This window comes from Octopus bimaculoides, chromosome 4 (assembly GCF_046866305.1).
Source record: "Octopus bimaculoides isolate indiv1 chromosome 4, ASM4686630v1, whole genome shotgun sequence".
Classification (NCBI taxonomy): domain Eukaryota; kingdom Metazoa; phylum Mollusca; class Cephalopoda; order Octopoda; family Octopodidae; genus Octopus; species Octopus bimaculoides.
The window spans coordinates 22,284,395-22,309,394 of record NC_142931.1 but is presented as its reverse complement, the minus strand read 5'-3'; the positions used below and the strand labels follow the sequence as shown (position 1 = coordinate 22,309,394).

The window sequence follows — 25,000 nt, the reverse complement described above, 5'->3', positions numbered from 1 at the left end:
TTTCAAAGTGTTTACGGTATCATAGTGAGGATCTGATCAAAGACTTTGCGAAAAGAAAAACGCAGGAGAAAACTTCTCAAATATAAATAAAGTGCAAATATAGAAAAATAAACATTTGTTTCCCATCTTACTGTTAGTTTTGGTTCATTTTGAAAATTAAAATTTATTTTATGGTTTAGTATTGTTTACATTTTGAATTACATATATGGGGGCACCAAAATCCTTTAAGTGTTTCGGGCCTCTATGGGCCTTAATCCAGCCCCAAAGGAACTGACATGGGGGAGTTGTGCTGTTCTGAGTATTAGAAAGTATTGGCAATGCAAATTAAAGGAAATAACTAAAAATACCATGTTGCAAACAGTTTTCTAAGCGCCGTCTTGTACTATGGTATTGGCTAAGTTCTTACATATAAAGCCAACATATATTAATTTTAGCCAAGTTAATCAATACACCTATACATATCCATGTATACATACATATAAGTATTTATATGTATAAATTAATTTTGTTTCTTTGTTGTCAGTCTGCTTTTACATGCTGGTATGGATCAGATGAAAACTTATCAAGGTAGTATTTCCCAGCCAGACACCCTTCCTATCATTAACTCCTACCTGTTTTACATGGAAGAAACTTTTTATTTGACTGATTTGCACAATTGCTAAGTTACAGGATGTATACAGAAAACATGAGCATGGTATCACTGTTTTGTTCAAACAGAATTACATATGAGATGTAAACTCATACATACACACACATAAAACACAAGCACATGTATGCATACACACACACACGTATACATACATACATAGGTTCTACAGTTCTATATTTAAGAGATGAGGAATTATTTACATTATTTACATTATTTACATTTGACGGATATTCGTCCTCATCTTGTTTGTTGTTAACACAACGTTTCGGCTGATATACCCTCCAGCCTTCGTCAGGTGTCTTGGTTAATAATAGTAATAATAATAATAATAATATAATAATAATAATAGTAACATCGATAGGAATGAGAACCCAGGTTCGAAATTTCCCCAAGACACCTGACGAAGGCTGGAGGGTATATCAGCTGAAACGTTGTGTTAACAACAAACAAGATGAGGATGAATATCCGTCAAATGTAAATAATGTAAATAATATACATAGGTTCTGTTTACCAGTTTTACTTACACAGCATTGATCAACCCAAGGCTAAGTAAAAGACACTCATCCAAAGTGTCAAAGTGGGTTATAACTCCAAACAACATAGGAATTGAATGCAGTGACTACACAGCCAGACTTACACACACACACACATCTCATCATCATCATAATTTTTACTTCTAATCTTCCATGATTGCATAGATCAGAGAGGTTTTCTTTAACACAATGTCTTGTCTTTTGTTATAATCTTTTGTTATTTCTTTTATGAGTTTCAGCCCCTTCTCATGTATTCCTGTTTTTTTTTGGGGGGGGGGGGGGGGGGTTGCTGCAAGTACTTTTAAAATAGATCCCTTGGCACTTCTTTACTCAAATGTTATCTCCGATATGCATCACATACCAACATAGTCTGCTCTCTTGCATGGGAAACATAATGCCTGTTGTACCTAGTTTTTCTCTAAACCCATTCATGCTTTGTTGTTTAAAGATGCTAATACCACACATCCATTGGGGCATGTTGGCTTTTTCTTTTCCAGCCTTTGCTTATCCTTCTATCAGGCTGAGTAAAAAGTAAGCAACGTTTTGAAAAATGAAATTCATCACAATATATTATAACGATGCGGAAATTTTATTCAGCAAAGTAAGTAACATTACAATCAACACATTTTTGCCAATGAGTTACAAGTTTGCTTATTCTGGTAACATAAAAATCTGGAGTTCTGGAGCTGATGAACTCTTTGAATGCACTTTCAACATCGCTTTGATTTTTGAACTTCTTCTCTCACAGGAAACCATCAAGGTGCTTGAAAAAGTGGTAGTCGGTAGGAGAAAGGTGTGGGGAATAAGCTGGGTGAGGAAGAACTTTGTAGCCAAGTTCCCTCAACTTCTAGAGCGTCATTAGTGAAACATGTTTCATGAAGAATGATTGGCCCTCTTCTGTTGACTAGTCTGAGATGAAGGAGTAGCAGTTTTTCATTCATTTTGGCAATTTCATGGCAATATGTTTTTGCAGTAATGGTTTTACTGGATTTTATAAAGTTATAGTAGATGAATCCAGCAGTACACCACCAAACAGTCACCATAACCTTCTTTTTGAAGAGCTTGGGTTTAGGGAAGGTCTTCGGTGCTTCATTTTGGTCCAACCACTGCAAAGAACATTTTTTATTATTGTACAGAATCTACTTTCCATTGCAAGTTACAATACAGTCAAGAAATGGATCGGTCTAGTTATGGAGAAGAAGCAATGAGCAAACTTCATACAGTTGAGAAACAGATCAGTCTGGTTATGGAGAAGAAGTGACAAGCAAATTTCATATCTGTGCATTTTCTGATTTTCATTCAAATCACGTGGAACCCATTTATCAAGCTTTTTTGATTTTCCAATCAAATGCAAATGGTTTCAGGCAGTTTTCTGGCTAACTTGAAGTTCTCGAGTGCTATTATGTGGATCTTTCTCAATGACGATCTTTAATTGACTGTCATCGATGACAGATGGGCATCCACTATGCTCACAACCTTCAAGATTCAGGACTCCACTGCAAAACCATTTAAACCATTTTTGAACTGACCACGGTCATTTCCTCACCAAAAGTTTTGTTGATATTGCAAGCAGTTTCAGCTGCTTTATGTCCTTTTTTGAAGTTGAACAGCAAAATTGCTCAAAAATCATGCTTTGACAGTTCTATTTCAGATGATTATAACAACGGTAAAAAAATATCAACGTTAGTTTATTGATGCATTTGGGAAGTCCATGTTTGTATTATCAGACAATTGCAAAAAAAAATATTTTTAAAAATTCCAAACTGCAAAAATCCGATACAAATACTTCATGGTTCAAAATGTTGCTTACTTTTTACTCAACCTGATACATTCAGTAACCATGTTTTGCTACTATAAGACATCCTACTTCATAGACAGGTATTATACATTCTATCCTCCATGTTGAGAGTTAATCAGTCCCTTTGAATACAAATGGATTGAATTTTCTCCACTCTGTTCATACTTTAGCTACCATGCTTTCAAGACTCCTGCCACTACAGTTAATGAAGACTAAGGCAACAGAAGCTAAAAACTGCTTCTAAGAAGCAATTTGAGCATTTGAAAATTTATTGCGTTTTATGTATATGAAGTCTTCTCTGTTAACCAGTCTATTATTCCACTACATCTCTTGTGCACTTTTAGATTACATTCAATATATACAACAGAATTCCTACTTCCTTTTTTTCTGCATATTGATCAGAGCCACTTCTCTGATAGCAGATCAAAGTTAATTTTATACATAATTGAGATAAATTTTTAAACATTTTCAGAGAATATATGGAACAATATACAATAATTGTCAGCTCAGTGTTATGGCATCAATCAATATTTTAGTTGCTTGGTTATTTTGGGGAAGTATGCAAGCGTGATGAATAGAGTATATTGTAACTAGCATGAGTGGTTTTGAAGAGGAAAAAAGTGAATGTGTGTGAAAAGAGAGGAAGTAGGAAGTTAAAGAGAAGAACTGAAGCTACTGTTTTTAAACTCAGTTTCCCAAGTGCTATCTTGCACTGCAGCATTGACTAAGTTATGACACATAAAGAAAATGTATGTTATTTTTAGCCATTTAAGTCACTACATGTACACATATATATGTATACAGACATATAAATATGTATATGTACAACATGTGTGTAAATATATATATATATATACATGTATATATATGTATATATATATATATATACGTATATATATATATATATATATATATATATATATATATATATATATATATATATATATATTCTGTCCTGGTTTTATTTTCCTGCTATCTTTTCCAGATTTACTTTTTAAGGCCTTTTTAATTCTAGGGTTTGTTTCCCAGTCTGGAATTTCTTCTTTAATACACCATCATCATCATCACCTTCACCAACACCACCAATACCACTACTGCCAACATCACCACCACCACCACCACCACCACCACCACCATCAATGTGACCCCCACCTCCATCATCTTCATTAATAATTTTTCATTCATAATCCTGTACATGTTGCAGGTTGTTGCTTGTCATCTCTTCATAGGAATTAACATCCTGAGGTTGACTTTAACTACCATTTCTCTCTATTGTCTCCCTCAATTTCTTTCTTCTTCAGCTTCCTTCCACTCGGATTTCTTGGCACTTCTTTATCCAGCTGTCATCTTCCATAAACATTACATGCCCATACTAGCTCAGACTTCTCTCTTGAATACTTCATCTGATTCCTCTTATACCCAATATTTGCTTGTGTCCTGATTTCTCCATAGAGTGAAAGAGTAGTTGTCCTTTGTCTTTTAGAGATACAGACATTACACATTCAGTGGAATATACTTGCTTCATTTCTTTTCTTTGTGTGTGTGTGTGTGTGTGTGTGTGTGTGTGTGTGTGTGTGTGTACATATATTGATTTATGTGGGATAAACAGAAATTATATATACTTGAACTGCCATTTACTACCCCCAGTCATCTGTCATATATATACAATAAGTTTCTTTCAGTTTTCCTCTCAAATATCCACTCACAGAGCTTTAGTTGGCCTGAGGCTATAGTAGAAAACACTTGCCCGAGGTGCCATGCAGTGAGACTAAACCCAGAACCATGTGATTGTGAAGCAAGCTTCTAATCACAATGCCATGCCTGTTCCTGTGGAAATCACACAACAAAATAATTAAGATTCCATGGGTACACATTCCTTACATACATAAACACAGACATTCAGCAATCCCACTCAAAATATGGTTAAATGATTTCATAGTTAGCATTATTATGCATGTTATCTGCAGTATGGAATATCCAGCTGTTGCTATTAACATACATATTACCACTTCTTTCTAATAAAAGCAAAGAAAAATGTAGGCATAATTACTATTTTCTCCAGATATCAATATTTGAAAATTAATAATGATGATTATTTCTTTATTAATTCGCTACTGCCTTTCATGCATACAATAAAAACCTACATGTAGGGATTACAAAATGCATGGGAATGGACAGAATGAAGTTATACAAAAAACAAGAGGAGATACAAAGACATTATACAATATTTATACACATGGGCATATTTATACATCATCATCATCATCATCATTTAATGTCTTTTTTCCATGCTGATATGGGTTGACAGTTTAACAGGTGCTGGCAAGTGAGAGGACTGCACCAAACTCCAATGTCAACTCTGGCATGGTTTCTATGGTTGGACGCCTCTTCCTCATGCCAACAACTTTACAGTGATTGCTGAGTGCTTTTCATCTGGCACCAGCACTTGTGAGGTCACCAAGCAACTAACAAGTCAAGGCCCTCCTCAACTGGACACTGATCTCAGTGTCATGTTACTCAATCACATGACCATTCATCTTATATTGTCTCATAAAAGCAAGGCTTCTTCATATATTTACATGCTTTTTGCTTATGCTCAACAATTTTTTTCTGTAGATATTATCTTTCACTTTCTTTCCATGATGGTTTGTCATTCCTTTTTAGCCGCCATCTCTTCCCCATCATCACAAGTCATCTGCTGTTCGTGGTGGCCAGCAAAGAGGATTTCTAGTTATCCTGAAGACAAGGTAAGCTTTTTTACCATTCTTGAGATGCAACTGGTGGTGTAGGTGGAGATACTGTTGAAACAGCTTCCTTCACAACCTGCTGTTATTGCTGTTGCCAGTTCTTCTACTGCTGTTCTTTCTTTCTCTTTTGTTTTTCCAGTTCCTCAGATAAAAAGTCCTCAGGTGGCTGTTACTGCCACAAATGTAGCATCTAAGCTTTCTACTCCCAACTGCTTATCTCATTGTTTTAATTTCCATGCCCAAAACAGGGCACATCTCTGAAATTACCATGTGGTTTTCAAAGGTTGTTAAGAGTTGTATGTCCCTAATGGCCCTACCTGACTCCATATCAGTTACCTCTGCAACTACCTCCTGTTCACATTGCACTAGTGAGAAGCAGGGAGTAAATATCACTGCAATAATTTTGACTGTGACTCTTGTATTCTGCTAATTAACCTAGCCTATGGACAGATGTGTGACATATCAATCCAAACTGTCACCTAGGCAAATACTCCCATATATTTTGTCACATCAGACAGAGCTGCCTTTAATTGTTCTTTTGAGGCACAGTGAATGTTCCTTTTGCTTTTCAAGAAACAAAGGTATATCACTTTTAAGATTATTCTTTGATAAACTCCACCACTGAGTGAAGTGATCAGTGACAATGGTGAGATCCTTTAGGAGTACAAAATGAGGACTAATGAAGAAAAGATCTTCAACAGAAAAGAGAAAGTTCTTCATGGAGAGTTTTTTCAGCAAACATCAGATGAAGCTGAAGAATCCTGGAAATGATAAAGACATGGGTTTTTTTTTTTAAAGAGGGAGACAAAAGGACTGATTTTTGTTGCTCAAGAAGAAGCTTTAAGAACCAGCTCATTTAAGTGTACTATTGATAAGACAGCAGTATCAGTTTTGTGTAGATTATGTGAAAAATCATCTGAGACAGTGAGACATATAATTAGTGGATGCTCAAAACTGACTCAAAAGTGGTACAAAAATGCAATGACAAAGTGGCAGTGTGAATACACTTGGAGTTGTGCAGGAAGCATGGACTAGAATGTTCCAACAAATGGTATGAGTACCAACCTTTGCTAGTAGCAGAGAATGATCAAGTGAAACTCAGATAGGATATGTCAATCAACACAAATAAGAAGCTGCAATATAACTGGCCAGATATCATTCTCCTATGGAAGGAGTTCAAGTAATGGACCTTCATTGACATAGCTATAGCTGCAGACCAAAATATAGTGAAGAAGGAGGACAAGAAAGTCAGCAAGTACCAAGACTAAGCATTGGAAGTGAAGTGCATCCATACATCCTCAAAAGTGAATGTGATATCTATTGTGATTAGTGCAGTTGGGGTCATCTCAAAGAAAGCAATATTCTGACATCAAAAGCTGCAAATATCAAACTTCATAGGAAGTACAGAGTAGACAGCAATACTTGGAATAGCACATGTTGAGAAAAGTAATGCATCTCTAAGCTGCAGAATGGAGCTGAGATGTGACATAAATAACTCAGAAGATAGGATAAAATAATAATAATAAGTATTAACCATCTCTTGAATGAATGCAGTAAGCTAACACAAAAAGAGTATAGTCACAGGCATGACTGTGTATGTAAAAGAGTGCATTGAGGTGTTAACTGAGCATGTGACTTCAAAATAATAGAAAAGTGGTATGAATACAAACCAGAGGCTGTGACAGAGAATAAGAATGACAGGATTTTATATGAATTCCCAGTAAAGGCTGATTATACAACTGAATCAAGAAAATTAGATATGATTATAGAAGTCAAAAGAAACTGTAAGATCATAGACTTTGCAATATGAGATGAAGAGATTGTGGAAGACTAAGATAACTAATATTTTTGTGGTAATTGGTGCATTTTGCACAGGATTCAAACTGCTAAGAGACTCAAAGAGATTAGTATTGAGACTTTCATTGTTGGCCTGGAGAAAAGTGTAACCTTGTATTCTGCAAAAGTCTTTAAGAACAATTCTTGAGATTTGAGGAAAACTTGTTACCAAACCTCAAGACAACATCCCAGCAAACTAATTTAGCCTGTAACAGTTATAATAAAAAATATATATATTTTATAACACTGGTACAAAGCCTCAAGTTTTTAGGAGAGGGGTTGATTATACAAGTTTTAATATTTGACTGGTATTCTGTTTTATCAAGCCTGGAAGAGGGAACGTTAAGTTGGCCCTAGGGAGATTTGAACTCAGAATGTAGAGAGCTGTAACTAAGTACTCCAACAATTTTGCCAATCCAATGCAATAACAATGTTATAACAAAGACACAAGCTCTGAAGTTTCAGAGCAGGAAGCAGTCAACATTTGTTTAATGTTCTAATGTTTCTTCTACCAATCCAATGCCCTTCTTATAATAATAATAATAATAATAATAATAATAATAATAATAATAATAATAATAATAATAATGGTTTCAAATTTTGGCACAAAGCCAGGCCAGCAGTTTTAGGAAGGGAGTAAGTCGATTACATCAACTGGTACTTATTTTATCAACCTCAAAAGGGATGAAAAGCAAAGTCGCCCTCAGCGGCATTTGAGCTCAGACTGTAAGGACAGATGAAATGCCACTAAGGATTTTGCCCAGTGTGCTAACCATTCTGCCAGTGCACCAATGGTTTCTAATTTAAGCACAAAACTAGGAGGGGGTTCGCAGATATTGTTGATTTCAGGACTTGATTGATACTTGATCCTAGAGGGATAAAAGACAAAGGTGACTTTGGTGGAATTTAAATTTAGATCAATAAAAAGCAGAAAGAAAACCAGACTACATTTTTTTACAATGTTTGAACAATTCTGCCAATATTTGTAACAAACTTTGCTTCAGATTTACAGGAAAGGATATAGTCAATTTAATTGACTCAATATATGACCAGTAGTTATTTTATCTAACATGGCACCAAGAGGATCTGAACTTGGAATGTAAAGAGATAAATAAGTACCACAAGATATTTCATTTGACATTTTACCAATTCTGCTACTTCCCAATCCTAAAAGCTAAATAATTTTTTTTTTCTTTTGGTGAAATGGAATGATACAAAGTACAAACTGTTGAATGTGACTGATGTCATTAATTCAATGTTGCAAATATTGAATGTTAATGCTTATGGAAAAAAAAATGGAAGACACAAAATCAATAAATGTTAGTGTTTTTGGAAAATATATGAAAGACACATACAATGAATTATTATAATGAAGGAGTAAATGGAAAATGTCTCACAAACAGCTTAACACTTTTGTGACCATATTTCTTATGAAATATTTGAATTGCTTTTGAAAATAATCCGGAATTATTAATTTGGAATTTGAAATTAAAACATGTTCTTGCATATAATTGAGCTTAAATTTAAATAGAAACTCTGTAAAATGATTCTGATGAGAGAAGGAAGGGTGGTTTTCAATGGGTTGATATGTAAAATATTTCAAGGGAGAAAATACTTCTGGTAAAACAAAAAAGGATACAATTGAAAGGTGGATGCAGCAGACAGTTTCAAGAATGGGAAAGAAAACAGCTAGGAATTTCAAGATCACATTCTCAATATTATGTGATTACTTATAATAACAGTAAAAGAATCAGACAGAAGACATTGCAGAAGGCAAGTTTTGTCAGTAAATTGAATAGTTCTTCTCTTCAGTCGTAATCAAGCATAGGATTCATTAGAGGAGATGTTCCATCACAAACATATTTGAGTGATACTCTCTGTAATCATGTTGTTACATCATTTCAGGACTGAAGTTTTGTCCATTCAAAGAAAGTACCAAGTATTCACGGTAAAACTAGAAATTGTTGTTAAGTATGTTGAGTTACTAATATTTAGTATGTACTTTTTTTTCATTCAGTTATAAACTATATAAGTTATGTAAAGTACTAAATAATTCCACCATCTTTTGTAAGTTTTACCTTAATCCTTTACCTAAATTATCTAATTAAAATCACACTGATTAGAATTTTTCACATTTTCCTGTTTGTGAGCTCATAATCTAACATGATTAATCAAAAAAGTACTTCATTAGCTTTAATCTGGTAAGTAGGAAAGAACCTTACCCTAGTCTAGCTCATTTATATTCTTAGTTACCAAGACATATTTATTTATTAGATTCATTTACTGTATTTGCAGTCAATACAAAATAATGTCACTGACAGACACACTACAGCCTCTGAACCAAAGGCACATTGTTTCCTCTCTCAGCCATTTTCTACTGCTTCTGTAAAGGCCTCAGCTCTTCAGAGCAGGCTGGGTTCATGCCACCTCCATTATCTTGACATACATTTGTACTAAAAACAGACAATATCTATGCCTATGTCTTTAAATGTAGTAAAAATTTAAAATGTGCTTCAGTTTATAAAGATTCAGATTTAATTTTTTTTTAATTTTGAAAAACATTATTTTAAAATTAAAAACAGTTGCCAGATGTCCAAAATGAAAATCAAAAGACTGTAAAAAAAATAATAGAAATAATAAAGTTAGAGGAATTTAATAAAAAAAAATGCATGCTTAAACAAAAATACTTTGTTCTCCTGAGACAACATGATTAGTGATGTGTGCATCACTGTGCAAATTGAATTGTAAAATTGAGTAAAAATGAAAGTACAACATGATTTTCAAAATGAATTGATTTTCTGGAGAAAACAAACAAAACAAAACATGATTATGTGATTTTTACAATGTTAAATTTACAGCAAGTGCACTTTTACAGCATACACCAGTAAATTCAAATATAACTTTAAAATCTACTTTTTGTTTCATTTAGGGCATGTGAGCTGTTACTGTGTAATTTAGACAGGAACTATAATGAATGAGACTAAACAATTCTTTTTCCATATATTATAATACTTAAAAAAATTAGTGCATATTTTTTCTGGAATTTCATTGCCCAAAATTAAGGGTATGTATTATATGTATGGGTATATATGGTATGTATTGTATATGGTATGTATTGTATGTAAACTCAAATAAATATGGTATTTTTGATTATTGACTTCTCATCAGAATTCAAGAATCTGTTAAGTGAATTGAAGATTTCTTTTAACTAGACATAAAGTAAATTTGTGTGCAGACACAGATATTCCTGATTAGACTGACCACCCCTTCTCAATGCTTAATTTCTGCTTGCTAGATAAAGGATTATAGGAATAGTTAATTCCAACAGGATTTTAATGCAGAATATAAAAATTGAATGTGATTGAATAGTTGATGCTATTTAGTCCAGCACAACAATATCTACAGCTCACTGCCCTTGTTAACTAAATCATAGTCAAGCCAATGAAGGAGCTTTTGCATACTTGCTCATCCTTCTAGAAATAACAGCAAAATCTCCCTTGAAACACACCCTATCATCCTAAAAGAAGAATACACTGGATTTTTTAACTTGAGGTACACTATTCCAGAAAAATAATTAGAAAATTAATGGCCATAGCTTGAATGCCCCTGATCCAAGGTCAGCTTGATGAAGGTTGACTTGAGACTAAATAACAACAAAAACAGCAACAACAATTAAATGATAGTCATTTCAAATTATAGTTTAAAACCGGGGTTGCCAGATGTCCCTATTTGAGTGGGAATGTTCTGATGAGGCTAGTAAAATCCTAGCTTTTGTAGACAGCAGAATGTTGGCCTTGCCAACTGATGAAAAGTACTACATTTCTATTGGTGTCAAATCTGAAATTTTATATATGTGAAAAATAGCAAATTAGAACTTAATCTTTTAGTTCTATATCTCTGTAGCAACAACAGACTTCAATTATTGGAATTGGCAACATTTTCAGTTGTTCAGATAATATGATTGCCTGCACTCACATTATCTGGATGGAAAGTATTAGATTACAAGAGAATGATCTAGATTTGAATTACTGCTGACCCTCTCCTGGCCAACAATCATTATTAAAAGCATTCACAGATGCCACAGTAACATTGCTTACAATTTCATCAATGGAATGGAAATCATCATACTTTATTGTCCATCTTCCATGTTGGCATAGATTGGACAGTGTGACTGGATTCAACAGGTTCAGGGACAGTACCATGCTCCAGTGTCTGCTTTAGCATAGTTTTTATGGCTGAGTGTTCCTCCTAATACCAACCACATTACAGAGTGTACTGGTTGCTTTTTTCATGGCACCAAAACTAGTGAGGTCATTATGCAGCTTGCAAGATTAAGATCTCCTTCAATTGATTAGGGAAGCAACTTTATGTGAGGAGATGAGAGAAATGGCCAGAAGAGAGGATTTTTTTTTCTTTTCTGTAGAGGAGTTACATAACAATTCACATTATAAAAGAGATAGTGATAGTAAATAGGATGGAACTGAAAAGAGAGATAAAATAGTGGCGAACCCTTATGATATGAGGTGAGTAGAAGTGAATAGGGACAGAAGAACTAGGGCATGTAAGGAATTAAATTCTTGCTTTCAAGCTCACACTTTATCCATTCAACTTTTCTGCATTCCATCATTTCCGCAATGCCATATTTCTAATTTCTACAAAACCCTTCAAAATGAATGATTACAAAATAACATTTGAGAAGAAATAGACAAAAAGAATTATGAATTTTGACTACACACATTTCAATGCAGTTCCTAAACATCTTTAGTTTAATGAATATAGCTTGGAGAAAAACCAATAAAGCAATTTACTTCTTTCAAAAATATTGGAAGTTGAGTTGTTGATCAAAGAACATTAAAAAATAACTTAACACGACTTTCAAACACAAACTGTAAACTGAACAGGGATTTGAAATTATATATATAAGAAAAGAAACTGAGTTAAAAAGTTCCAGTATTACATTAGAGTGACTGTAACCATGTAGGCTTTATATGTATTAAAATTGTCCAGTAGTAAAATGAAAATTGATATACATACTTTGTGTATATTTTATGTTTAAAATACAACTTTGTGTGTTGGTTTGAGATTCTGAAAATCTGACCAACTTTGTTTACAAATTGGTGATCAAATATAAGATCAATATACTTCATCAAAACAAGTGTTTCTAACATAGACACAAGGCTTGAAATTTGGCAAAGAATAGTCATTTACATCAGCCTCAGTACTTAATTGGGAATTCATTTTATCAACCTAAAAGGAATGAAAAGCAAACTTGTGCTTAGTGAGATTTGAACTTAAAACATAAGGAGCTATAACAAACGCCACAAGGTATTTTGTTCAACACTTTAATGTTTCAACTAATCACCCACCACCCTGTATTTCATTAAAATTATGAATAATAATAATAAAAAGATACTATAACCGTTATGCCATTATTTTGTCATTCACTAAATTATCGATATCATCATCATTGTTTAATGTCTGCTTTCCATGTTGGCATGATATGTGGCTTGAGTCTGATGAACATCTATGTTCATCAGATGTAGCTTGGGTCTCTAATATGTGGCTTGAATCTCTCATGATCATTTGTGTTTCAACACAGATAGGTAGGAAGCAACTACTACAGTCCATCCTTTTGTTACCACATTTCTGTTGAAATGTACTGCTTTTGTTTCAATTAATTTTTAAAATAATGAAGAATTTATTAGAATAACTTTGTCAGTATTAATCTGGTTTTTGGAACTTAAACTAACTAGTAATTTTGATGCAAGGTTTTTTAACTTTGATCACTTTGAAACAAGAAGTTTGCATATAGAACCAGGTGTGTTATCAGGTGGCTTGATATCGAAAGAGTTAAAGTGGTAGGAAAGGAAATTTCAACTGCTAAGTTCCTAGATTTTTCACTTAGTTCAGTTGTCATTTTGTTTTCCTGTGTCACTTCTACTGATCAACATCTCAACAGGAAATCATAACATGAACATTCTTATCACAACAGAAATCTTTTTACAAATTATGCTAACATTATTTTCAGTTTTTCAAAATATTTCCTAGTTTCCCAAATAATTTGAGATTCACAAAATCCATTGTTATTTGAACAATTTCAGAAATAGTGGAAACAAGATTTGGTGCAGACTTTAAAAAATTGTTTCTACTATTGACACAAGGCCAGTGACTTTAGTAGGGAGAGGGTCAGTTGATTATAGTAACCTCAGTGCTCAACTGGTACTTTATTTATTGATTCCAAAACAATAAATGGTGAAGTTGACCTCAGCAGAATTTAAACTTACTGTGTAAAGAACCAGAAGAAATGTCACTAAGCACTTTACTTGCTGTGCTAATGGTTCTGCCAACTCACTGTCTTTTTTCTCCAAACATTTATGTGTATATCCTCTTCACAATATTGTTTCTAATTTAGAGACAAGGTCAGAAATTTTGAGAACCAGTTCTCCACCCCACTCCCCAGTAACTGTGTACTTCATTTTAATGGCCCTGGAAGAATGAATGGCAAAGTCGACTTCCTTGGTGGGATTTGAACTTGGAACATGAAATGTCAGGAGAAATATTACAAAGCATTTGTTCTGATGCTCTAACAATTCTGTTGCAAATTAACAATTCTTTTGTTGTTGCTGTTGTTTAGCTCAAAGGTTACCCTTGATCAAGCAAAGATTTGATCAAAGGTAAGCTGACCATGACCATCCAACCATTCAGTTTTTGTGTTAGGTGTAGTGTATATAGGACTTCATTATGTAAAGTTTCCTTCCTTTGTAAGAGGGCAAGTTGTAATATGCAGAAGGATTTGGTTGCTATTTTCAGCAAACTCAGCAACCACATAGTTATTTTCATAATCCTTAGATAAAGTCATTATGCTGGAGCAATTTATGAACAAGAGATCAACTTTTCTCTTGCTTCAATACTAAACCTGGAGAAAAACTGTCAGCCTTTATATTATTCCTTCACCATAAAGCTATACAGTATATGAACTTGTGTTACTGTTATTGTTATTTAGCTTCTAGTTAGTCTTATCTATCAACAGATCTATCATGAAAGATATATCAATTATGCCCATTCTATTGTTTTTTCAGACATTATGAACTTAGTACAGTTTCTTTTAAGATGATGTGTGATTTAAAGGAGATTTAGTTACTATTTCTAGCAGGTCAAGTGATCATATAGAGACCTCCCCACTAGCTGTTACACCAATAGTGTAAAAGTCATTGATTATCATTTGAATGATGATCTGAAAAATGTCAAAAGTATTTCCATTAGCAACTAATACACTGAACCGCAAAAGAAACAATTTTTTTCAAATGTCGTTATTATATAGTAAATTCTGAAAATTCATTCCAGGGATGTAAGTACAAATATTCCAAGATAGATATGCTAGTTTATGACTGAGACCCAAATTGCAGGAAACCTTTCAACTTTCCCTGAAACAAGACGCCAAAACGCAGCTGCATTGAAGGCCATAGGTGGCAGTCGCAAACAATTGTCATGAAAACCAACATGCACATGCATCTCGTGGAGGTTATGGATATACAAATCAACTTGGAACCACATTCCTGGCATTCGTAAATTGGACACATCAGATATGACCCGATTGTCAGCAGCACAGGGAGAACAAGCTACTGGCCAATTTGCAAGCAGGGCAGTGTGCCCTAGTTATTGCGAAAGCTTACAATGTCCATGTCAACACCATCTATTGCCTGCAACAACGATACAACAACATCAACAGCACTGCAGACCATGCCTACAGAAGGCACTCCTGAGTGACCATGCCCAAGCAGGACCACTTCATCCACCTGCAACACCTCCATGATTGCTTCAGACCAGCCAGCATGACAGCTCACGAGACCATTGGCACTGGTCAGCGACCCATCGGCGATGACATAGTATGATGTCAACTGGCTGTCAACAACCTGTGTTGCCATCGTCCTGCTCAAGGGCCTGTCCTCACTGCCCACCACTGTCAAGCTACACACCACTGATATTGGTGGCATCAACAATAGAGGGAAACAGTCTTCTCTGATGAGAGCTGGTACTGCATTTCAACCTCGGATGGCAGAGTGAGGGTGTGGCATAGGAGGGGTGAACGCTAGAGATGCGTGGGGTGGCCAAAGCATCATGGTTTGGGGTGCTATAAGCCTGAATCAGAGAACTGGGCCCTATGTGTTCCAAAATGTTGGTGTGGGCAGGGGGAATGGCATCACTGCACAGCGCTACATTGACCAGATCCTAAGACCACACATCATGCCTTTCTTCGCACGTCACCACAGCCACATGTTCCAGCAGGACAATGCTCCCTTCCACACAGCCAGGGTCACCATGGACTTCCTGCATCAGCACAACATCAAAACCATGCTGAGACCGGCTCTCAGCCCGGATTTGAACCCAATTGAATACCTGTGAGATGAAATCCAGAGAAGGTTGAACCAGGTGGTCCCAAAGCTGACAACTCATGTGGAATTGGAGGCAGCTTTCCTCAAGGTGTGGTCACAGGTGCCAATGGCTTTTGTAAACCACCTCGTGCACTCCATGTACTGATAGTGTATGGCTGTTTTGAACATCCAGAGAGAGCATACACGGTATTGAACATGTCACACCCTTCAATCTCAATGTGCTGGATCTGCCCACTACCAGAACACATGACAATGATCCATAGACTGTGGTTAAAGCACATCCAAGAAATTGACTTTATCAGATTTATCAAAATTTATCTCTGGCATAATGAAATTAAAACATATTTCACAGTCACATATGTCTTGCATTTCTTTTGCAGTTCAGTGTATATGAAATCTGATTGGCTATTTGTAATTTATTTAACATGATCATTTGCAGATACATCATATATAAACATATGTTTATGATGCAGCTTTATAGCATAAAATTCAGCTGAGATGATCAGTCGTAAATTCTGACATTATTGTTAACTGATGCTAATAAATAACAAAGATATCATTTTTGTATAATTATTGTGTGCAGACATCCAAAACTATGTCCCAAAATATGGGGAGAAAACTTATGATTGAATTTATCATCATCATCATTTTAGCATCCACTTTACCATGATCAGATGAATAGGATGGAATATATCGAAGCAGATTTTCTACAGTTAGATGCCTTTCCTATCTCCAGCCCTCACCTATTTTCAAGCAAGGTAATATTACCCATGGCCAGACATGTTCTTGCAGAATGTGGGAAACGAAGGACACCTCTTATATGACATTGACAGTTATTTTTTACAACTACCACATAATGGTAAGTCAAGGAGACATAAGCATGCACACACACGCACACACACACACACTATAGGCTTTTTTCAGTTTCCACGTACCAAATTCATTTACAAGGCTTTGGTTAACCTGGGGTTATAGCAAAAGACACCTACTCAAGATGCCACGCAGTGAGGCTGAACCCAGAACCAGGTGGTTGGGAAGCGAAAGTCTTTCCACACAGCTATGCCTGCACCTATTTCTGAATTTCTCACTAAGGTTTAAAACACCATCAATGATATTAAAAAGAAGTGACCAGTAAAAATGGCAGTGGATCAGGGTCACCATTCAGAACATTCTATAGTGTCTTAGTGATGTATATGATTAAAGTGCACAATTCGTACCTAATTAGAAACAAGTTATTCTCTGTGCTACCATTTATTATTATCGATTTTTCTTATGTTGCTCTAGTGCATCTTCATTTTCTTGTTTCAAGTACAGTCAACAACTCTTCCAGCCACTTATTCAATTAATTAGAGCTGATGCTTCTTAATAAGACAGACTACTGAATTTTACCTCCTCATATGATAACAACTTTATAAAGAGTGCAAATATATGTATAAATGTAAATTGTTTGTGTTGAAAATGTTACTAAGTTTGCGGAAGATGTAAGATTGGCCTACTTCTAGAGAAAGTAGCAATTTAACTTAAAATTAGGGTTGTACTACGAAAACCATAATGTGATTATTGTTGTTAATGTACTTTTAGTGCTTTTACATTACCAAACTAAAACCATTCAATTTTTAATTTTAAAAAATAGGAACTTGATGACTTACATGCTGTGTTAGTATATACCTTCTTTCAGTTTATGGTCATCATAAAAATGATATACATACACCATCAGAAGGGCATTGTTATCAAGAACAGTGAACTTATCAACCTGAATTGAAAAATTTTAAACCTGGTTGTTGTTCAGTAATCAGAAACATTTCATCAACATTATTCAACATCCACTTTCCATGCTGGCAAAGGCTGGATGGGTTTATCACATTCTGAGTCAGTTCTTATTCAAAGTTACTGCCCTCCTTAAATAAACCAGGAGACCACATCTTGCTCAAGCATTTTATTTTAGCAAACTATCATTAGTTGAATGTCCTCCAATTACCAGCGATTTTACTGAGACCTGTTGCAAATGAAAAAAATACCTAAATACAAGTCCTTTACATACCCAGCTTTTGTGAGATAATCTATAATTTAAATTTTCAGTGTTGTACTTGTCTCACAACTGATTTGACTTGAGACAATATGTTGATTTGAAATTAAAGTAATTACAACATTGAAACATTATTTTAGCCAAACAGTTTCTGTATGTTTTTGAATGACGAAAATGCTTTTTCCACAATGTAATTGTTATAACTTAAAGTTTATAACATATCTCTATAGATTAGCAAGATTACAATATTGATATAAATGTCAATAATTAACATTAAGTATATGAACAAAATAAAACCTCAACAAGTTAGAAATGAATCTTTTTTTTTTACTGGCCAAATAAATTCTATTAGGTTAAAGACTTTATCAAACTATCTTTAAAGCTTTAAAAAACAATTATTATTTTGTGGCACCAGCACTAGAGAGGTTGTCATGTTGTCAACAAGACAAGACCAAAAGGTCTGTTCAACCCTTCATTGTTTGCATATGTTTGCCAATCCCTTTATTGAACATACTGGATGTTTTTTTATCATTGTAGCAGCATTAGTAGAGCTGCTATGTACACAGCAAAACAAAAAGAAGTCTTCTCTACTCTGTATCTCTCCATTTGTCTGGGGATATCCTTTCATAGTTAATCATAGTTAATTCATGCATAACTGAATGAATTAAAATTCATAGCAACACCAACAGTTGGTTGAACGGAATGTTCACTCAATATTTCTAACTATAAAAAGGCAGCAAGCTAGCAGAATCATGAACATGCCAGGCAAAATGCTTCACAGCATTTCATGTCATTGTGTTCTGAGTTCAAATTCTGCTGGGGTTGACTTAGTCTTTTGTCTTTTCATGGTCAATAAAATAAGTACCGGTTGAGTACCTGGGACAATACAATCAACTTAGCCCCTCCAGCTGAAATTATTGACGTTGTGCCAAAATTAGAAACCAATATTTCTAGCTATAAATATTTAGTTTCATTGCAGCCCTGTTATGTGGAAGAACTCTGTGAAAGACATATTTTTAAAATTAATGGGGATTTGACCAGGTTTATGCAATATCAGATTTAATGAAGACACTGGCCTTAACAAAGATGGGGAACAATAGTAAAAGCAGATTGGCTAGTGTTGAGTGCACATCTCTCACACATGAACTCACTCTTCTGGAAAAAGAAGAAAATATAGATGTTATCTAAAATTCTCAGGCTTAAAACATCCTATCTCTAATGATGCAGGGACAATTTGTTTTATTTATTTATTTTACATGCTGGTGCCACATAAAAGCACCTATGCCACTACCACATAAAAAGAACAACTATTCCAATGCCATATATAAAGCACCTGGTGCCATGTAAAAAGCACCCAGTGTACTTAGTAAAGGGGTTGACATTAGGAAGGATATCCGACTGTAGAAACCATGCCAAAAGAACTGGAGCAGCACTCCAGCTGGCCAGCTCCTGTCAAACCATCCAACCCATGCCAGCATGGAAGATGGACATTAAATGATGATGACGACGATGATTTTTTTAGTAGATTTGTTGGGTATTTTTTATTGGCTAGGTGTCAAATGTAGAAGTTCCCTCTAGGCTTGTTGTAAACAAACAAAATACTAAGAAATAAGGATTTCACATACCCAGCTATTGTTAGATAATCTACATCTTAAATTTTCAGAGTTGTATTTGTCTGGTAAGTATTTGAATAGAAACAGTATGTTGAATTGAAACTAGAGGAACTACAGCATGGAACACTCATTTCAAAGCCAAACATTTTCTGTGTGTTTTTGAATGGCTAAAATGCTTCGTCCATCACATAATTGTTATAACATAAAGTTTATGATGTCTCTCTAGAGATTAGCAAGATATCTTTACATTATCATTCACATAAATGTCAATAATTTAACATTAAGCTTAGGAACAAAAATAAAATCTCAATGACAGGTTGGAGATGAATCTTTCTTTTCTTTTTTTGCATTTTTTTGTGTTTTGTTCTTGCCATATAAATTCTGCTGACATTTTATAGTCTTAGGGTTGGAGACATTAGCAAATTATCTTAAACTCTCTGACCCATCCCATTGTTGTTCATTGACCTGCATACACTGAATTATGGTACAGTGGATAATGTAAGTGTGGCTGTGTAGTAAGAAGCTTTCCAACCACATAGTTTGGGGTTCAGTCCCACTCAGTGGCACCTTGGGTGAGTGTCATCTACTAGGGCTTTGGGCTGATCAAAGCCTTGTGAGTGGATTTGGTAGCCGGAAACTGAAAGAAGCCTGCTGCATGTATATATATGTATATAAATATGTGTGTGTGTGTGTTTGTTTTTGTCCCCTACCACAACTTGACAACTGGTGTTGGTGTGTTTATGTTCCCATGACCTAGCTGTTCATCAAAAGGAACTAATATAATAAGTACCAGGCTTTAAAAAAAATAAACATTGGGGTTGATTCATTTGACTACAAGTTTTCAAGGTGGTGCTTCAGCATGGCTGCAGTCTGATAACTAAAACAAATAAAACACTAAAAGAATACTATGTCTGAATAAATGATTGGATGGTCATGATTGCAATGCCTTTGATCATTGGACCTCTTGATCAGGGTTGACCTAGGGTTAAACAACAACAATAACAATCAAATAAGAAGGCAACACAAAATAAAACCATTAAAGTGGAAAATATAATGATGTGTGATTGGGAAAGCTTCCAAGAAGAAGATATATCATTATAAATAACAAAAACAAAAAATAAAACAATAAAAAAAATGCTGAAGTTGAAGCTCAAAAACAATAAAAAAAAATGCTGTGAACAGAAATTGTAGAACATTCACACAATAAAGAAGATGTCATAAGTAGAACAATAGCTGTGTAGTTTGGTTGTATGACTACGAACTAAAAGGGTAAATTTTCTCACCAGTGGTTAGATGTTAATCTTATCTTAGGTAGTTCAGTTAGTATTTAAAATATTTAATGTAGTGTTCATCAAAAATGTAATTAGAAATACTTATGTGGTGAGAAAAAGATAACATTAGCTAGCTCAATGACTAATATTTTGATTATTTTAACGAGCAAGGGAGACATGATTGGATATGTTTCAGCTTTATTAGACCTCTTCAGTGGTGAAACATACACTTCACCATATTTGCCAAAGCAGTGATTATAAAATCATTAAAGAGATGTACAAAACAAACGTGATAAGTATATTGTAAAATAATAAATCACTGAAGTTAATTACTTAGAGAAGCTATCAATTTAGTTTTAATACCTGCTTTCCCATATTTGCATGGGTAAGATGGAATTTGTTGATGCAGATTCTCTACAACCAGATGCTTTTCCTGTTTCCAAAGACGGTAATATTCTCTATGATCAGACATTGTTTTCACAGAAGATTGGAAATAAAGGACACTGGTTGCATGAGAGTGGCATTCGTTTATAATTGTCACATGATGTCAAGGTAAGGAGACAGTAACATATGCGCATGCACACACACGCATATATGTATGTATATATGACAGGCTTCTTTCACAAGACACTTGCCCAAGGTGCCATGTAGTGGGATTGAACCTGAGACCATGTGTAGAAGATAATTACTGAATAAATATTAACATTATACAGGTCTATATTTAAAAGATGACGAATTATGTAAATTTACATTTGATGGATATTTGTCCTCATCTTGTTTGTTATTAATATAACGTTTCAGCTGATATACCCTCTAGCCTTCATCAGGTGTCTTGGGGAAATTTCAAACTTGGTTTCTCATTCCTAAGGTATTTTTCGATGTTGTTGTTGTTGTTATTATTATTATTATTATTATTATTATTATTATTATTATTATTATTATTATTCAGGTTACTGCCTGGAATCGAACTCGGAATCTTGGGGTTAGTAGCCGCGCTCTTAACCACAACGCCATATGCCCTGATGAAGGCTGGAGGGTATATCAGCCGAAACATTGTGTTAACAACAAACAAGATGAGGACAAATATCCGTCAAATGTAAATATTAACATGTTTAATTCAAATTAGTTGGGCCTCTATTGGTCAAAGCTGACCATTCACCTGTCTGTAAAAACCCTGGCAAGATTTTTTGAGGAAGACTAATAGTTGCACATACATGCCTGTCTCCTCTCTCCACAACACCAATGTTATTTCGAAAGAAAGAACACCAACTTGGGCCATTAAAGCTTGGCACCAGTGTTATTGTATGTGGTGTTGTCTGATTACAAGAAGCTGAAACATACTGCAAGAACTAACATCTTTACCACATCACTACTCTGGATTGGTGCTTTAAGTTAGTGTTAATGCTCTAATTATGTGTTGAAGTAGAATAGCCTTAGGAAAGGACTCTCAGCTGTAGAAATCTGTATCAAAGATGAATTCTTTTACTTGTTTCTGTCATTTGACTGCGGCAATGCTGGAGCACCGCCTTTAGTAATGTTTCATATCCTAGTGGCCTGTTGGAGTTTTCACTCAAGACTGCCCTCACAGCGTTTCAAGAGAAGGAATACTTAAGTGGTTCCCAAATGTGAACGAAAAATGTTACATGATCCAGTGATTTGTTGGAATTTCCACTGAATGTAGTCTTTATGTAGTGTTTCAATGAAGAGGTCAGCTTCTCATTGCCTCCTTTATTGTACACATAAAGGAATCTGAGTTCAACATTACTAGCTAACAATTCACCTATTAAATACACATTTCTTTTAGCCATACTTATAGTACAGCTCTATGGTACCTTTTCACAGCCAAAGAGACTGATGTAGTGAGAACAAAATCAACTGTCTTTGCTACAGAAACCATGGAAACACTGGGAATAGGAAGTACATCCTTGATTCTGCAGCCATATCAACTCAACCAACAATAAGTAACTGCCTTTTTAGCTGTGATGACAATTATTTGTCTAAATAGGAGAAATGAAATTGACAGAGTTTGTAAAATCAAAACAGAGTTCTAAAATCAAGTTGTTTAGCCCCAAGTTAGGTTTGATCGAGCAGAATAAGCAACCACATAGAAGTGCCTTTAAAAATCAAATAGATTGTAGAAACAGAACTTGCCAAATTATGAATATCAAGTTGCTGTCAAAACTCTCCAGCTTTGACTATCCCGTCATTTTGGAGCATCAGTCTTACCTTCTGTTTAGGCAGTGGGAAGATTTGGCTATTTTATTCTTTTTACCTAAGTGTATAACAAGACTCAGTGAGTTCCAAATACCAAGTTGTTTAACCCTTTTGTTACTGTATTTATTTTTAGATGCTCTGTGTTTCTTTCAATTACTTTAAATATAAACAAAGAATTTAGTAAAGTAACTTAGTTGTCATTAAGCTAATGTTAGGAACATAAATTGTGACTAAGGTATGGTGGAAGATTTTAATTCAAAACTTATGAAAACAAGACATTTGTACTCAGAGCCAGAGCCAGTTTCAGTCAGGTTGGTAACGAAAGGGTTTCAACCAGGTCAGCTTGATTGAACAAATGTGATCAAAGGTACTTCAGCTAAATCCATCCCATCGTTTCAGAGTATCAGGCTTTCTTTATCCAACATTGCTGCCTGTTTAGATGGCAGAAGAATTTCACTGTTATTTTTAGCAGGATGAGTGACCACACAGTGAAATAGAAATCACTGAGTTCCAAATGTCATGTTGTTCTTTAAATTCAGATCAGGCTTGATTGAGCACTCCATGCTATGATCATCATGTTGTTTTAATAGTATCGAAGCTTATATTTTCCAGTGTTACACTTCTTGCTTTAAATGGTGGGATGTGATTTGCTGAGCAGATACGAGTGCTATTTCTAGCAGGATATGTTATCATGGTAAAGTTCTTTTAAAACTCACTTAGTTTTTTAACATTCAGATTACTCTGTCGAATGTAATGCTTATTAAGTCACATTGTTTTGAATTAATAATGCATTATCTCATAGCTTCGGGATTTTGATAACGTGATTCATTATTTTTAGAATAACATTGAAGGATATGTATGAAAGGCCAGATCTGTAGAATATTTCAGCTGGATATGGCCAGTTTAAATGCTAAAGGGTTAGAACTGCAGACCAGCATAGAGACAGAATTCATTGTAGTTAGATTGTATTAGTGTTAGATATTTCACTTCTGAAAAATAAAACCTTAAAAAAGGCATTTTCAAAATTTATATACAGATTATAGAATATATAAGCAATTCCATTAATTTAGAGAGAACAGGCCTATAACTTCTTACATGCTTCACTTTAATTTGTGACTTATTCACAAACAGTCACAATAAAAGTCACACATGAATAATAGATATTCATTTTATTATCAATTTATTAGTTCTCCACTCCAAATATATTAGAATACAAGAGAAAAAGAATGGAATAAATAAAGGGTCCACAGCAGATAAAAAGTACCAGTAGTTGCTAGTTTGTTTAATTTGGTGTTATTTTCTCCTATCTCTTTCATTTACATATTATGTGTGTGTGTGTGTGTATGTGTGTGTGTGTGTGTGTGTGTGTGTGTGTGTGTGTATATATATATATATATGTTATATATATATTATATATATATATGTTATATATTATATATATTATATATCATATATATATTATACATATACACATATAATGTATATATATATATATTATATATATACATATAATGTCATCATCATATTATATATATATATGTATATTATATATATATATTATATACATATTACATATATATCTATACATATAATACATATATTATGTATATGTATATTATATATATATATGTGTATATATTATATATATTACATATATATATATTCATATACATATATATATTCATAATATATATATATATATATATATATATATATATATATATATATATATGTGTATATATATACACATGCATATATTCATATATATATATATATATATATATATATATATATATATATATATATATATATATATACATACATACATATATATACATATATTCATATATGTAGTTAATTTCTTTACACTAACAGACGGTGTCTGGGAAGAACATTATTCAAAAGTCACAGAGATAGTTG

At 34.1% G+C, this 25,000-nt stretch overlaps 1 protein-coding gene across 3 annotated transcripts in view; it reads right to left on the bottom strand.

The window, feature by feature from the left end:
* LOC106876823 (sodium-dependent phosphate transport protein 2A) overlaps positions 1–25,000 on the bottom strand; it is an 84,290-nt gene that overhangs the window by 1,002 nt on the left and 58,288 nt on the right. For 2 of the 3 annotated variants that reach the window (XM_089350491.1, XM_089350490.1), the window contains exon 10: positions 7,350–7,466. The exons of the other annotated variant lie outside the window; for it this stretch is intronic. In XM_089350491.1, coding sequence (XP_089206617.1) covers positions 7,365–7,466 — 102 coding nt within the window. In that variant the 3' untranslated portion in view covers positions 7,350–7,364. Of the gene's footprint in view, positions 1–7,349; positions 7,467–25,000 lie in introns of those variants that run through there. 3 annotated transcript variants of the gene reach the window in all.